The sequence below is a fragment of the Corticium candelabrum genome, chromosome 5 (assembly GCF_963422355.1).
Source record: "Corticium candelabrum chromosome 5, ooCorCand1.1, whole genome shotgun sequence".
Taxonomy (NCBI): Eukaryota; Metazoa; Porifera; class Homoscleromorpha; order Homosclerophorida; family Plakinidae; genus Corticium; species Corticium candelabrum.
This window is the reverse complement of record NC_085089.1, coordinates 1,487,835-1,502,588: the sequence shown is the minus strand read 5'-3', so window position 1 is coordinate 1,502,588 and position 14,754 is coordinate 1,487,835. Positions and strand designations below refer to the sequence as shown.

General features: G+C 39.7%; 5 protein-coding genes across 5 annotated transcripts; all 5 read right to left on the bottom strand.

Moving 5' to 3' along the window:
• Positions 1–21: 21 nt before the first annotated feature.
• Positions 22–1,918, bottom strand: LOC134180021 (hexosaminidase D-like). Its single transcript, XM_062647081.1, has 2 exons — positions 464–1,918; positions 22–258 (listed from the first exon to the last, which is right to left on the bottom strand). The coding sequence occupies exons 1-2, from the start codon at positions 1,864–1,866 to the stop codon at positions 75–77; spliced, it is 1,587 nt and encodes a 528-aa protein (XP_062503065.1). The 5' UTR covers positions 1,867–1,918; the 3' UTR covers positions 22–74.
• Positions 1,919–2,335: 417 nt separating this feature from the next.
• LOC134179881 (uncharacterized) lies at positions 2,336–4,444 on the bottom strand. The gene is made up of 4 exons (XM_062646888.1): positions 4,106–4,444; positions 3,910–4,038; positions 3,671–3,846; positions 2,336–3,561 (listed from the first exon to the last, which is right to left on the bottom strand). The coding sequence occupies exons 1-4, from the start codon at positions 4,184–4,186 to the stop codon at positions 3,474–3,476; spliced, it is 474 nt and encodes a 157-aa protein (XP_062502872.1). The 5' UTR covers positions 4,187–4,444; the 3' UTR covers positions 2,336–3,473.
• Positions 4,445–5,947: 1,503 nt separating this feature from the next.
• LOC134179880 (hexosaminidase D-like) lies at positions 5,948–9,418 on the bottom strand. The gene is made up of 3 exons (XM_062646887.1): positions 7,974–9,418; positions 6,228–6,693; positions 5,948–6,149 (listed from the first exon to the last, which is right to left on the bottom strand). Exons 1-2 carry the CDS (start codon positions 9,377–9,379, stop codon positions 6,513–6,515), a joined length of 1,587 nt encoding a protein of 528 aa, XP_062502871.1. The 5' UTR covers positions 9,380–9,418; the 3' UTR covers positions 5,948–6,149; positions 6,228–6,512.
• A 204-nt stretch (positions 9,419–9,622) lies between these two features.
• On the bottom strand, positions 9,623–11,719 carry LOC134180644 (hexosaminidase D-like). Its single transcript, XM_062647840.1, has 2 exons — positions 10,296–11,719; positions 9,623–9,839 (listed from the first exon to the last, which is right to left on the bottom strand). The coding sequence occupies exons 1-2, from the start codon at positions 11,699–11,701 to the stop codon at positions 9,623–9,625; spliced, it is 1,623 nt and encodes a 540-aa protein (XP_062503824.1). The 5' UTR covers positions 11,702–11,719.
• Positions 11,720–11,945: 226 nt separating this feature from the next.
• LOC134180643 (hexosaminidase D-like) lies at positions 11,946–14,195 on the bottom strand. The gene is made up of 2 exons (XM_062647839.1): positions 12,619–14,195; positions 11,946–12,162 (listed from the first exon to the last, which is right to left on the bottom strand). Exons 1-2 carry the CDS (start codon positions 14,091–14,093, stop codon positions 11,946–11,948), a joined length of 1,692 nt encoding a protein of 563 aa, XP_062503823.1. The 5' UTR covers positions 14,094–14,195.
• Positions 14,196–14,754: the final 559 nt, after the last annotated feature.

Here is a 14,754-nt window from a genome sequence, read left to right as displayed (position 1 = left end):
GAATGAGTCCACACTATGCGATACACTAAAATATAGATCCATCCTCATTATATGTGCATGCTATGTGAGACACATCATTGGGTTGCCTTCCCAGCAAACTTGTCTATCTTATTCTCTAAGTTTGAAAGAAGTTGTTTGATATAAAGAAAGACTGCATGTACTTTTGATTTCTGAAACTCGGCTGTTGTCGTTTCACTGTAGAATTTTGGTAGCACATCACCAGCTTCTTGCTCAATATTCTCATACAATCTGAGAGCACTAGCAATATGAAAGAAAGACAACAACAATAAAGATCTCGAGTAAATCAGTGGTACTGTAGCATCAGAAGATATAAAACATGACAAATGGCAACACAACATGCTGTATTTTGGTGTACGTACTGTAATTTGCGTCAACAAAAGATGTGCTCTGCAATGTGTGCACCATTCTACTGCCACAACTGATTAGTAACTTCAAAACTTACCTCATCAAACTTTCTTTCGCTTCAATTAGTTTATGATAATTCACAAAATTGTGCTCAATGTGCCACAATGACGACCAGCACTGTTCAACCTCGATTCCCTCCTCAAGTCTATGTCGAGCTTGAGCAAGTTTTAGAGACAACTGATATACTTCATAACCCCATGCAACTTCGAATACCTTATCATTTGAGAAGGTCAGAGAATCTGTTTTGTCCAAAGGTATTGGATACGGAATGCCAAGCTCTTTCGAAATTTTTCTATGAGATGTGTCAGTAAGATATCCAGATGTCAGAGTTGACAAACAAAGTCCCAAAGATGGTATACCAGCGGGAAGAAGTTCACAATATGGGGCATAGTGATCATAACGAGACCACCCTGTCAGAGCGATACCAACTAATTTACCTGGACCAGGAAATGACTGCAGTATCCTAGACCACGAGACATGATTTTGAATTCGTTCGGCAACTGGCACATAATCTGCACTATGGCCACTGGCTCCTTTGAATGCACTGGCAGCCCAAATACAAGGGAAAACATTAGAAAACCGTTGTAATGTAGCTGTCGACACAGACCTTTCAACAGATGGACGATATTCCCACACCATTGGCTCTACAAGCCCTGCCATCTCTCGCAGTCTATTTTCCGACCACTGACTGAGCATATCATGCCAAATAAATGGCTTCACATTTGAGAACTGGTCTTTCACAAATTGTAGCACGGGCTTCATGTGATACGCATACAATGCCTCTTTAGTCAATCCTGAATCCTTGTCAAGTCCGCAGTCACCCAGATTATAAACCTCATCTCCACCCAAGTGAACAAATCTGGAATTAGAGTGTAATCTCATGATATCGCTAATCATATCTTTCACCAGTGGCAAAGAGCCCTTGTTCATCACACACAACGACGTGGGATTATCAGGAGTAGCTCGTAAATTCTTGAATTTGTCATGTTTTAGTACAAACTCCAAGTGACCAAATGTCTGTACCAATGGTACAACATGTAATCTACTATCATCAGCTTGCTTGAGAAATTCAACAATTTCCTTTTCAGTGTAGGCGTCATCACCACGCAGCAGCTGGAGATCACCAACATACGGGTACGTGTCTTCATATTCGACCAACAGACCAGTAGCTCCCATGATCTTGAAAAGAGGTAAAAGCTGTATCAGATATTGCATCCTCGGAGGAGCCCCTTTCAAATCAAGGTGAACTAGGCGTTCGTTAAAATGCTCTTTGGCTATAGTTCCCCACTTGCTGTTTGCTCCTCCTCGTTCACACAGACTGTCACTCAACTGCAGAGATGAGGCAGAGGAAATGTTTGGTGTGTCGTCGCATACGTACAGCTGGTGGGACATTCTAATTCCAAAATAGCCGGTGTCGCGTGCTGAGATTATTATACTCATAATAGAACTGACATTTTCAGCACGCAATACAAACGTGCTGAAATTGTTCTCACTTGTGCGCATGCGTGAAACAAATTTAGCGTTGTATTGAGAAATCTATAGTTAAATAGATACTGTTAGTGCAAGAATTACTCTAGACACTAATTCTGTTCGATTTGCAATATATATATATATATTTAATTCAGTTCATACTTTGCGGCATAAACAGAAAAAACTGTTAATATCACTAAGAAAATTATATGCAATTCGTTTTTAATTAAATAGTTTAGAATTTAAAACTGCAATAAAACTATTACGATTTAAAAAAATAAATACACACACACACACACACACACACACACACACACACACACACACACATATATATATATTATAAATAATGTTATGAATTAGTGTACAGGTGTATATATAATTTTTTACAGTAAGGTATAATAATAACTGCTGGAGTTGCTGTGCGCACCAGAAGAGATTAACGACCATTTTGAAAATATATAATGAATCACCTCAATTTTTCTGTTATAGACAGTTAGACACAATCAAATCACTAAACTACCCCAAAGCACAGTGCCACCCCATCTTCACTAAAATATAATCTTCTAACACTACTACCACTAGAATCAAAATAACATTCCAAACAGTTTTGGCAGACGAAAGAATCATTTTTTCAACAACTTAACGAACTGTTTCACATTCACAATGGAACTGTTCATGACACTTGTCACATTGTACCATCAACTGGTTCCCGAAATATGGCTGTTTGCAATGGCAGACAATTTGAATCCTCTCTTTATGACGACATCCTTTGTGATGTCTGGGCTTTGACCACTTGGGAAACTCAAATATTACTCCTTTATCAAAGCAGTCACAAGGGTGTTTGCGCATGAGACTCTGGTCCCAAAAACATTCTTGAGGCAGCACACCGCAACACAAACTAGTTGCTACAGCAATAGCAAACAGTCCACAGTCTGAGCCTCCCACTTGCTTCTGAATATCAGCCCACTCCAAAGCCATTTCTTTAGATGCTGGGGCTATCATGTATGCCATTTGCTTTACAAATTTCTCCTTCACTGAAGCATCGATGTTTTCATACAGTGAATCGTAAATGACCACTGCATCTTTGTCACAGCCAATATTACTGACAGTAATCCAGTGATTACCTGCTATGTTCATGATCTGAATAAAGTTTCGGTCTGGTGTTCCAACAAACTGACATCCGTCTGCTTCAAAACACACACACAGATTGGCAACCCCCTATCTCCTTGAACTGCATTGCAAGCATTGCTTGGGCATGGCCGATATGTTCATCAGCCAACCAGGTTCCTTCAGACTTCACACTATTGATAAGAGAGGAAACTTCTTTCTTCAAGAGTGCATACTTGCTGATGGCCATGTGTCCAATCTTTCTCTTCTTTGCTTCAGTTTGTGACACCACAATGACATCTGCAGTTCGTTTAGTTGCTCTGTGCTCTTTTTTCTTCTGCTCTGAACCCTCATTTTGAGGAACACCCTTAGCTTGAAGGGCAATTGCATCATCCAAAGAAAAAGTTGCAGAAGAATCCACTGTTTGTGGTTCGTGAAGGTGGCTAGTTTTGTGTGGGCGAACCTGTTCATATGGCACCTTCACCTTTAAGAGTTGCCCAGTCTTCTGCAGGGTACTCTAAAGCTATCCTCTGATGATCATCAATATCAACAATTCTGTAAGGATAGAGGTATAATACAACACTAACTACAATTAATATTATCATAAGCATTCAAATATACACATAATTACAGTTATGACTGGGATTTGAATACATCTACATACCTATCAGGGTCAGTCCACAGAGCATCTAACTTTCCACCCTTCCGTCCCACATTCTTCATAACTTTTTGAAGAACAAGGTCACCAATGGAAAACTGAAAAACTTTGACCCCTTTTGATTTTTGTTTAGCAAATTGTTCCTGTTGTTTGGCTTGGGCTTCTAAAACATTTTGCTGAACCTAGCAATATTAAAAGAAACTATTAAGATCATAAGACATAATAGTAGTACAACGCTTCTTTGCCTGTTGGTCAACACGTGTCATAAAAGTATCTCTGTTTGCCACCATTCTGTCCATGTCTGCATCACTTTCAAAGATAGCTTCCTCCTTAATGTTAGCAGTCTCTTCCAGAGTTTCATCTTCTTCTTCCATCTACAAAATAATTATAGCTAACAAAGTGGTTCAAGACTGAATGAGGAACAACACTGAAAGTAGTTACTTCTATCGGAGTTCTTGGATGCCAACCAAACATAAGGAGGAATGGACTGTACTTTGTAGCGGCCTGTTTTTGAGCACGCATGGAAAAGGCAACATCATCAAGGAAGTTGTCCCAATCATTTTGGTGCTCATTGACAAGCTTGGCAAGTCGTACTTTCAAGGTCTGATTGGTGCGTTCATCAAGGCCATTACTCTGGGGAAGGTATGCCCTTGTCACCGACCGCTTGATGTTAAACCTCCTGCAAACTCTGTGTTGACCTGAAAATACATGCAAAATATTTTACATCATACAACAATCTTAATGGACAAGGAAATGTAGTTATGAGGTGAAAGAATTCTGTATAACATTCCTTCTACCCAATACCAAGTCTTCCATCAATCCATATGCTATGCCCAATGCAATGAGCATGCATAAGAAAGCCTGCATAGCTTGCCATGATCTAAAAATGTAATTAAAGAAACAGCATTTCATAAATATATCTAATGTATATTAATTTGGTAATTAAAATTAATTAGTGTGAAAAACAGAATCAATATTTCATTCTTACTTGTGAAACAAACTCTCTCCCCTGATCCAGAAGAAGTCTTTTGGGGGCACCCCATCTGTAAAATACAAAACAATATTACCAGTTTCACAAGTGCCTGCGGCTGATTGTTGACATTGAAGATAAATTGAACTTGCACCTGCATACGAAAGTTCTAATTCTCTGTACCACACCATTAGCAGTCTTGTCCATCAATGAGTAGAAATCCACAAATTTTGTGTAATAGTCTGTAAAGGTAAGGATGTACCTAAACCCAGCATCAGTTGTTGGTAGTGGTCCTAAAAGGGATAGCAACAATAACATGGTCTTAACTAAAATTCAGATGATACAACACAGCTAGCAGTTTATATAAAGACTACAAAGCTGGTACATACCAATAAGATCCATCCCAACCAGTTCTAGAGGCGCCTTTACCCTAATAAGCTTCAACTCTGGAGCCTGTGTCTTTAGTTTGTCATACCTCTGACAGCGATCACAAGATTCACACTGTAGAATGACATTGTCAAATCATTATAGTTTACAGAATAATTCTATTTTATACAATATCTATTTACAAATTCAATGACATCTTCCTTCATGCCATTCCATGTGTAGAACTTAGAGACTTTAGCAAGTGTGTTGTTGATTCCACTGTGTCCATCCATGGGGTTAGAGTGGTACTGATGAAGAATTTCTGTTATTTCATCTAGCTGATAAATAACTTTCTTTCTCATGTCTTTCTTAACCCCAACGTAAATTAATTCCTTTTCTATAATGGAAACATGAAATACTGTCAAACGTTTATAACTTGCTGGAGACCAATAGAGGTTGATTCGATTGTGTATGAAAAGGCTGTGTTGTTGAAACAAATCAGATATTAAAACATTGCACCACACAATGTAGTCAAAATAGTGATAGCATATGACATAGCATCAGTCAAATGATTACAAAACATTTGGTTAGGAGACAGCAGTCCAAAAATCCATTAGTCACTACACTGCCAACGCACTAAATAATAAAATTCTACAAACATTGTATAAGAAATAAAAAATTAGTATTGTTAGTTATATATTAATTAACTATTTTAATATGTTACAACAATGTAAAAGCACTGGGTTGAAGTAAATAATTCAGTTGTAAAAATAATTATGTACTACATAATATGTATATGCTATATGCAATTATATATATATATATATATATAATTTTATTATAAAATTTCATATATCAATTACATACAATTTTATACAATTGGAAATATAATTAGACATAATAACTACATATGCACATTTGTACAACTAGATCTCTCTTACTTTTGACATCCCACTGGTGAGTCTTGGCCTGGTTCTTGATGTTTCTGATTTCATTTTTTGCTATCCCTGGTGGAAGGCTTTGTGTCAGGAGATAAGTTACCAGATTCTGGCATCTCTCTGTAGCGACAAAGTCTGGCTTCCCTAGCTGCAATTATAGTTTGCTTCAGATCATCCATGGACTGCTCAAGCGAGTGCACACAACTATTGTCTACCCAAGAAACAAAAAACCTCAATATAATGATACATAGATGTGTGAACAATCTCAGCACGCCGCATGTAGACTTACGCGCGCAAATAGTTGCTGAGCATGCGCAGACTGTAAAATACAATCTCAGTACGCTACACCGGCAGCTAAAACAAGAATTACGGTTGTTAAGGCAAGTGCTTTACGCATTTCTTGACGACAAAGCATTCATACGACTGACGAAAAAGCCAAAGTGGTCGGGTAATCCGAGGCAAATAATTTTAAAGCACATGGTTTTTATATTATACTATTTACTGCAACCACGCATGCGTATAAAATCACCATTTTCTTGGAGAGTAACGTGCACGTGTCCCTGAAAGTCAACACTTAGAGTTTAATCTTCTTCCACACAGCAATCTTTTTATTTATATTGACAATACTAGCTGATACTTGTTGTCTAATAGCTGCTACTTTCGACGCTTGAAACTCCTTTGCTGTTGTTTCATCAAAATACTTTTTCAAAATCTCAACAACTTCTGCTTCAATAACTTTGTAAGTTTCCAAAGCACTGTAAACATCAGAACATCCGTCTAAGATTATTTCAATAAGTTAATTAAAACAAGGTGCATGTTCTTAACCAGTGGCATACCCAGGCTTTAGGGGGGGGACACAAGTGGGTATAACGGCGTCATTTTGAAACAGTTGCAGAATTGTTTGCTGCTTTATTACTTTCCTGAGCTTCAGACAACAAACAGGCCAACCTATGATTTCTCATTGAAGACGCTAGCTAAGATTTAGCCTTCTATAGCCTTGATACGGTTGCAAACATGCAACTCTGGTATCTCTCTGTTAGGTAGTCATGTCCAATGATTCAATTTATTGAGCTGCATGCAATATTGGCATGCAATATTGGCTTTGACTGAATATTGTGCACCCCGTAGTATACTGTAAATCCAGAAATTTTAGTACTATACTCATAAATTTTAGTACTTCTGCCCATGAAGTAGTTCGTACACACATGTTATTTTAGTGCAGGACATCAGTACTGTACTGTAGCCGAATTCAAGTGCATCTATCTATAAATTTAGTATTCATGTTATTTTAGTACAACCAGGTATCTGTACAAAAATAACTGAAATTTCATGAGTACGAAAATTTCTGGATTTACAGTAGTGAGCTGCTGTGCTAACTTCAGGGGCCTCAGCCTATGTGTTCTAGTGGTTTTGAAAAAAATAAATAGATGCAGGTATTCATGCATGTATGACTGCATTTATAAGTAAGAATAATTATTATCTGCAAATCTTTATAACAGATGCTTATATGCCACTGTAGGCCAAGTTGTTTAGCTTCTTGTGGCCCATATGCTCGTTTTTGATCTTTTGAGGCAACAAAATGCATAAAAGGAACTAATAATATATTACCTAATGTCCTCACTTTGCAAACAACTTGCATTCTTCGGCAGTATCTCTATCTTCTCTTAATTAATGAACTTAATTAATTGTGGAGTTGTTAGCTAGCAGTTGTACAATCACAGCTCTGAACTATATACACTTCCTGGATTTGAGGAAGAGAAAGATTTATCGTGGCCACGTGGAGGAATATGTTTTCATGTGCCAAAGTCACCTTCTAGATTGTTTTTCAAATTTCGGAGATCCTAATGTAGGATAGGTAGTCTGAAACTATTAGATCACAAGAAACAGTAGGCTAGACTTTTAAGTTACCAGAAAAAGCACTGGCAAAACAATGCACATCATAAAGCCAATACTGAACGTCAAAAGGTGAAAATTTTTGGAAGCACAAGTCCCTACCAGGCCTCCCCATAGCTATACCACTGCTTAATATAATTACCTGTCTAGCACTGTCTTTCCTCTCTGTAATTTCTCGGTGCTAACAAATTTATGTTGAACATTCCACAGTGATGACCAACCTTGATCAATATTAATTCCCTCATTCATTTGCTTCTGAGCTCTCAAAAGACGTATTGATAAATAATAGATTTCACTTCCAGGAAAAGCACTGCCAGACTTGACAGCACCATCTTGAAATTGCAAAGCATCCGCTGCATCCAAAGGAACCAAATAGTCCATGCCCAGTTGCTCTGAAATCTCTCTATGAGAGAAATCGTTTAGATACCCAAATTCTAGTGTTTTAAGGCAGATGCCAAGTGATGGTATACCCGCAGGAAGAAGTTCACAGAATGTAGCAAAGTGGTCATAACGAGACCAGCCAGTTAGAGCAATTCCAACAAGTTGACCGGGTCCCGGAAACTTCTGCAGGATTCTCATCCACGACACATGATTCTGAATTCGTTCAGTAATAGGTACGAAGTCTGTCAGCTGACCGCTAGCCCCTTTAAATGCACTGGCAGCCCAGATTCGAGGAAATGCACTAGAAAATCGTCTCAACATTTCGTCGACCATAAACATGTCAGCATGCGGCTGATACTCCCACAACATAGGCTCGGCCAGACTTGCCAACTCGCTGAGTTTAGATATCGACCAGTCAACTAACATGTCATGCCAAATGATTGACCTGGTGCCATTAAACCTTTCCCTCACAAACTCCAACACAAGTTTCATATGTCGAAGATACAAATCATCCTTGCCTAGTTTCGATTGCACATCCGATTTAGACCTCCCCAGATTATCAACTTCATCTCCACCCAAGTGAATCCATTTCGATCGAGGATGGAGACGCATGACATCCTCAATCAACTTCTTGACCACACCCAGAGAATCCTTGTTAGTTGCACTCAGTGCAGACAAGTCATCAGGCAATGCTCGAATAGATTTAAACTTTGATTGTTTTAATACAAATTCAAGATGACCAAACGTTGGCACCAAGGGCACAATGTCCAACCCAAGGGCACTTGCTCTTTGGATAAACTCCAACACTTCCTCCTTTTTATACGCTTCTTTCCGTTGCAACACCTTCAGCTCTCCCTCGTAGGGATACATGTCCTCATACTCTACCAACAAACCACTGGCGCCTAGTTGTTTAAAATGAGGCAGAAGTTGCAGCAAATACGACATTTTAGGAGGAGCTCCTTTTAGGTCGATGTGTACTAGACGGTGTCGAAAGTGTTTACTCGTAACGTCGGATGAGACCTGTTTTTGCTTTTTTTCTCCTCCATCTGTCAATGTGACACTAGCCAGGTGACGGACTCCGACTGGTGATTGCAGTCTCAGTAGACTCCAGACAACGATCAGACCGACAACGAGAACGAATATAGCAACGGCAGCTGCTGCTCTCATGGCTTGCTCTGAAGCAGATTCGGCCGTCGAGAGGGCAAATATCCGGGACTACAATCAACACTACTCGAGTTAAGTCACGTGATGCAGTTTTTTCAGGTGTTTACGAGGGCTTTTTAATTAAATATTTAAATAAAATAATTAATTAATTAATATGCTCAACTGAGTAAAACCTGTTACATAGTTTAATTAATTAAACTATTTAGTGTAAGCACGCATGCGTATCAAAAATAAATTAATTTCTTGTCAATGTGGAGAGCGCTGTGTCCTGAAAGTCAACACATAAAGTTTAATTTTCTTCCATTCAGCAATCTTTTTGTCTACATTGCTAATAATAAATGATATTTTTTCTTTACTAGCTGTCACTTTCGAGGCTTGAAACTCCTTTGCTGTTGTATCATCAAAGTATTTTTTCAAAATCTTCACAACTCCTTCTTCAATACCATCGTAAGTTTTCAAAACACTGCAAAGATCAGCACAGCTGTATAAGATTACCGGTATTTCAAACAGCTAACACAAGGTGTTCTTAGCCACAGTGGCGTAGCCAGATTTGTATGATTAATTAAAGTCAGGGTTGCTGTTTCTATGGTGATGGAACGAATTGCAAATGTGGCCCGACAGAACTGTCTGTCTGTTTGTCTGTCTGTCTGTATATATTAGTTATCCGTTTAAAAGCAAAGTTTTTGAGATTGACTGTTTGTTGAGAAATATCTAGTGGATCCTCTTCACAGAAGAATTTTGTAAAATAGATGCGGCTAACTGATTGACCAAGAGTTGGTGCAAAGACACCAGATGACATACTTATTTGATGAAACTCCTAATATACCGTACGATTGAATACTAAACATCACAGGCTAAAATTTTTGGAAGCACAAGTCCCTACCAGGCCTCCCCATAGCTATACCACTGACATAATTACCTGTTGAGCACTGTTTTTCCTCTCTGTAGTTTCCCAGTACTGACAAATTTATGTTGAACATTCCACAGTGATGACCAACCTTGATCAATATTAACTCCATGATTCATTTGCTTCTGAGCTCTCAAAAGACGTATTGATAAATAATAGATTTCACTTCCAGGAAAAGCACTGCCAGACTTGACAGCATTGTCTTGAAATTGCAAAGCATCCGCTGCATCCAAAGGAACCAAATAGTCCATGCCCAGTTGCTCTGAAATGTCTTTATGAGCGAAATTGCTTAGATACCCAAATTCTAGTGTTTTAAGGCAGATGCCAAGTGATGGTATACCCGCAGGAAGAAGTTCACAGAATGTAGCAAAGTGGTCATAACGAGACCAGCCAGTTAGAGCAATTCCAACAAGTTGACCGGGTCCCGGAAACTTCTGCAGGATTCTCATCCACGACACATGATTCTGAATTCGTTCAGTAATAGGTACGAAGTCTGTCAGCTGACCGCTAGCCCCTTTAAATGCACTGGCAGCCCAGATTCGAGGAAATGCACTAGAAAATCGTCTCAACATTTCGTCGACCATAAACATGTCAGCATGTGGTCGATATTCCCACAACATAGGCTCGGCCAGACTTGCCAACTCGCTGAGGCTAGATACTGACCAGTCAACTAACATGTCATGCCAAATGATTGATCTGATGCCATTAAACCTTTCCCTCACAAACTCCAACACAGGTTTCATATGTCGAAGATACAAATCATCCTTGCCTAGTTTCGATTGCACATCCGATTTAGACCTCCTCAGATTATCAACTTCATCTCCACCCAAGTGAATCCATTTCGATCGAGGATGGAGACGCATGACATCCTCAATCAACTTCTTGACCACATCCAGAGAATCCTTGTTAGTTGCACTCAGTGCAGACAAGTCATCAGGCAATGCTCGAATAGATTTAAACTTTGATTGTTTTAATACAAATTCAAGATGACCAAACGTTGGCACCAAGGGCACAATGTCCAACCCAAGGGCACTTGCTCTTTGGATAAACTCCAACACTTCCTCCTTTTTATACGCTTCTTTCCGTTGCAACACCTTCAGCTCTCCCTCGTAGGGATACATGTCCTCATACTCTACCAACAAACCACTGGCGCCTAGTTGTTTAAAATGAGGCAGAAGTTGCAGCAAATACGACATTTTAGGAGGAGCTCCTTTTAGGTCGATGTGTACTAGACGGTGTCGAAAGTGTTTACTCGTAACGTCGGATGAGACCTGTTTTTGCTTTTTTTCTCCTCCATCTGTCAATGTGACACTAGCCAGGTGACGGACTCCGACTGGTGATTGCAGTCTCAGTAGACTCCAGACAACGATCAGACCGACAACGAGAACGAATATAGCAACGGCAGCTGCTGCTCTCATGGCTTGCTCTGTAGCAGATTCGGCCGTCGAGAGGGCAAATATCCGGGACTACAATCAACACTACTCGAGTTAAGTCACGTGATGCAGTTTTTTTCAGGTGTTTACGAGGGCTTTTTAATTAAATATTTAAATAAAATAATTAATTAATTAATATGCTCAACTGAGTAAAACCTGTTACATAGTTTAATTAATTAAACTATTTAGTGTAAGCACGCATGCGTATCAAAAATAAATTAATTTCTTGTCAATGTGGAGAGCGCTGTGTCCTGAAAGTCCACACATAAAGTTTAATTTTCTTCCATTCAGCAATCTTTTTGTCTACATTGCTAATAATAAATGATATTTTTTCTTTACTAGCTGTCACTTTCGAGGCTTGAAACTCCTTTGCTGTTGTATCATCAAAGTATTTTTTCAAAATCTTCACAACTCCTTCTTCAATACCATCGTAAGTTTTCAAAACACTGCAAAGATCAGCACAGCTGTATAAGATTACCGGTATTTCAAACAGCTAACACAAGGTGTTCTTAGCCACAGTGGCGTAGCCAGATTTGTATGATTAATTAAAGTCAGGGTTGCTGTTTCTATGGTGATGGAACGAATTGCAAATGTGGCCCGACAGAACTGTCTGTCTGTTTGTCTGTCTGTCTGTATATATTAGTTATCCGTTTAAAAGCAAAGTTTTTGAGATTGACTGTTTGTTGAGAAATATCTAGTGGATCCTCTTCACAGAAGAATTTTGTAAAATAGATGCGGCTAACTGATTGACCAAGAGTTGGTGCAAAGACACCAGATGACATACTTATTTGATGAAACTCCTAATATACCGTACGATTGAATACTAAACATCACAGGCTAAAATTTTTGGAAGCACAAGTCCCTACCAGGCCTCCCCATAGCTATACCACTGACATAATTACCTGTTGAGCACTGTTTTTCCTCTCTGTAGTTTCCCAGTACTGACAAATTTATGTTGAACATTCCACAGTGATGACCAACCTTGATCAATATTAACTCCATGATTCATTTGCTTCTGAGCTCTCAAAAGACGTATTGATAAATAATAGATTTCACTTCCAGGAAAAGCACTGCCAGACTTGACAGCATTGTCTTGAAATTGCAAAGCATCCGCTGCATCCAAAGGAACCAAATAGTCCATGCCCAGTTGCTCTGAAATGTCTTTATGAGCAAAATTGCTTAGATACCCAAATTCTAGTGTTTTAAGGCAGATGCCAAGTGATGGTATACCCGCAGGAAGAAGTTCACAGAATGTAGCAAAGTGGTCATAACGAGACCAGCCAGTTAGAGCAATTCCAACAAGTTGACCGGGTCCCGGAAACTTCTGCAGGATTCTCATCCACGACACATGATTCTGAATTCGTTCAGTAATAGGTACGAAGTCTGTCAGCTGACCGCTAGCCCCTTTAAATGCACTGGCAGCCCAGATTCGAGGAAATGCACTAGAAAATCGTCTCAACATTTCGTCGACCATAAACATGTCAGCATGTGGTCGATATTCCCACAACATAGGCTCGGCCAGACTTGCCAACTCGCTGAGGCTAGATACTGACCAGTCAACTAACATGTCATGCCAAATGATTGATCTGATGCCATTAAACCTTTCCCTCACAAACTCCAACACAGGTTTCATATGTCGAAGATACAAATCATCCTTGCCTAGTTTCGATTGCACATCCGATTTAGACCTCCTCAGACTATCAACTTCATCTCCACCCAAGTGAATCCATTTCGATCGAGGATGGAGACGCATGACATCCTCAATCAACTTCTTGACCACATCCAGAGAATCCTTGTTAGTTGCACTCAGTGCAGACAAGTCATCAGGCAATGCTCGAATAGATTTAAACTTTGATTGTTTTAATACAAATTCAAGATGACCAAACGTTGGCACCAAGGGCACAATGTCCAACCCAAGGGCACTTGCTCTTTGGATAAACTCCAACACTTCCTCCTTTTTATACGCTTCTTTCCGTTGCAACACCTTCAGCTCTCCCTCGTAGGGATACATGTCCTCATACTCTACCAACAAACCACTGGCGCCTAGTTGTTTAAAATGAGACAGAAGTTGCAGCAAATACGACATTTTAGGAGGAGCTCCTTTTAGGTCGATGTGTACTAGACGGTGTCGAAACTGTCTAGTGTTAGATGAGACCCATTTTTGCATTCCTCCTCCTTTTGTTGTAAGCTCGCAGCTCAAGTCAAGTGACGTTCCGTTACAACTCAACGGTGACATGTACAAACTGTACAATTCATGTGCACGTACGCGTGAATGATGGAATTTCACTGATGATTGCAGTTCTGGTCTCCGTAGTCTCCAGACAACGATCATGACGAGAACAAGAATGGTAAGAGCAACGATAGTTTTACTTCTCATGTCTTGTACACGTGTACGTACTGTAATTGGAGGAAAGCAGCCGATGGAGTCACGTAATCAGTCTTTATGCATAAGTCAGGTAGACTCGCGAATGTATCCGCGTTCCCAGACTCTCTCGCGCTAGTCTTGTCCGGTGCCCGTATGACAATTGTTATACGGGCACCGGACAAGACTAATTTTCATACGGGCACTGGACAAGACTAATTCTCATACGGGCACCGGACAAGACTAGCGCGAGAGAGTCTGGTGACGAGGCTACGCGAATGAGGGTTGGGAGTTTATCACGAACAGAGATTTACCAAGTACACAAGATACAGTACGTAGACGTGCATGCGCTAGGGTTACAACGACGACACAAACGAACGACCACCGACTCGACGGATTAGTCTCGCGTAGCCAGACCCCTTTCCACCGCGCCATACAGACTACTGTAAACCAAGAAATTTTTGGTAGAGTAAAAATTTCGGTACCTCCTCAATATTCCATTTTGGTAGCGATCAATTCTCGGTACGTCAAAGTCGTCTAGTGCTTGAAACTCCTGTGTGGATGCACAGAATACCTAAAATTATCATAAAGTACCTAGTATACGTAGTTGACAGCAAGTAGACATTACGCGATTGTGCTCAGCACAGTTCGTGTGTACAGCAGGCGAGTTACCAAT

Bases quoted from the DNA above. Each gene is read 5' to 3' on its own strand.
- LOC134179881 (XM_062646888.1), bottom strand. From the start codon at position 4,186: ATGCGTGCTCAAAAACAGGCCGCTACAAAGTACAGTCCATTCCTCCTT. The intron at 3,847-3,909 runs GCAAAGAAGCGT...TAATATTGCTAG, and splicing joins TGACACGTGTTGACCAACAG to GTTCAGCAAAATGTTTTAGA. The intron at 3,562-3,670 runs GTATGTAGATGT...CTATCCTTACAG, and splicing joins CTGTGGACTGACCCTGATAG to AATTGTTGATATTGATGATC.
- LOC134180021 (XM_062647081.1), bottom strand. From the start codon at position 1,866: ATGAGTATAATAATCTCAGCACGCGACACCGGCTATTTTGGAATTAGA. The intron at 259-463 runs GTAAGTTTTGAA...TCATATTGCTAG, and splicing joins GCGAAAGAAAGTTTGATGAG to TGCTCTCAGATTGTATGAGA.
- LOC134180643 (XM_062647839.1), bottom strand. From the start codon at position 14,093: ATGAGAAGTAAAACTATCGTTGCTCTTACCATTCTTGTTCTCGTCATG. The intron at 12,163-12,618 runs GTAATTATGTCA...TGATCTTTGCAG, and splicing joins GGAAAAACAGTGCTCAACAG to TGTTTTGAAAACTTACGATG.
- LOC134180644 (XM_062647840.1), bottom strand. From the start codon at position 11,701: ATGAGAGCAGCAGCTGCCGTTGCTATATTCGTTCTCGTTGTCGGTCTG. The intron at 9,840-10,295 runs GTAATTATGTCA...TGATCTTTGCAG, and splicing joins GGAAAAACAGTGCTCAACAG to TGTTTTGAAAACTTACGATG.
- LOC134179880 (XM_062646887.1), bottom strand. From the start codon at position 9,379: ATGAGAGCAGCAGCTGCCGTTGCTATATTCGTTCTCGTTGTCGGTCTG. The intron at 6,694-7,973 runs GTAATTATATTA...TGATGTTTACAG, and splicing joins GGAAAGACAGTGCTAGACAG to TGCTTTGGAAACTTACAAAG.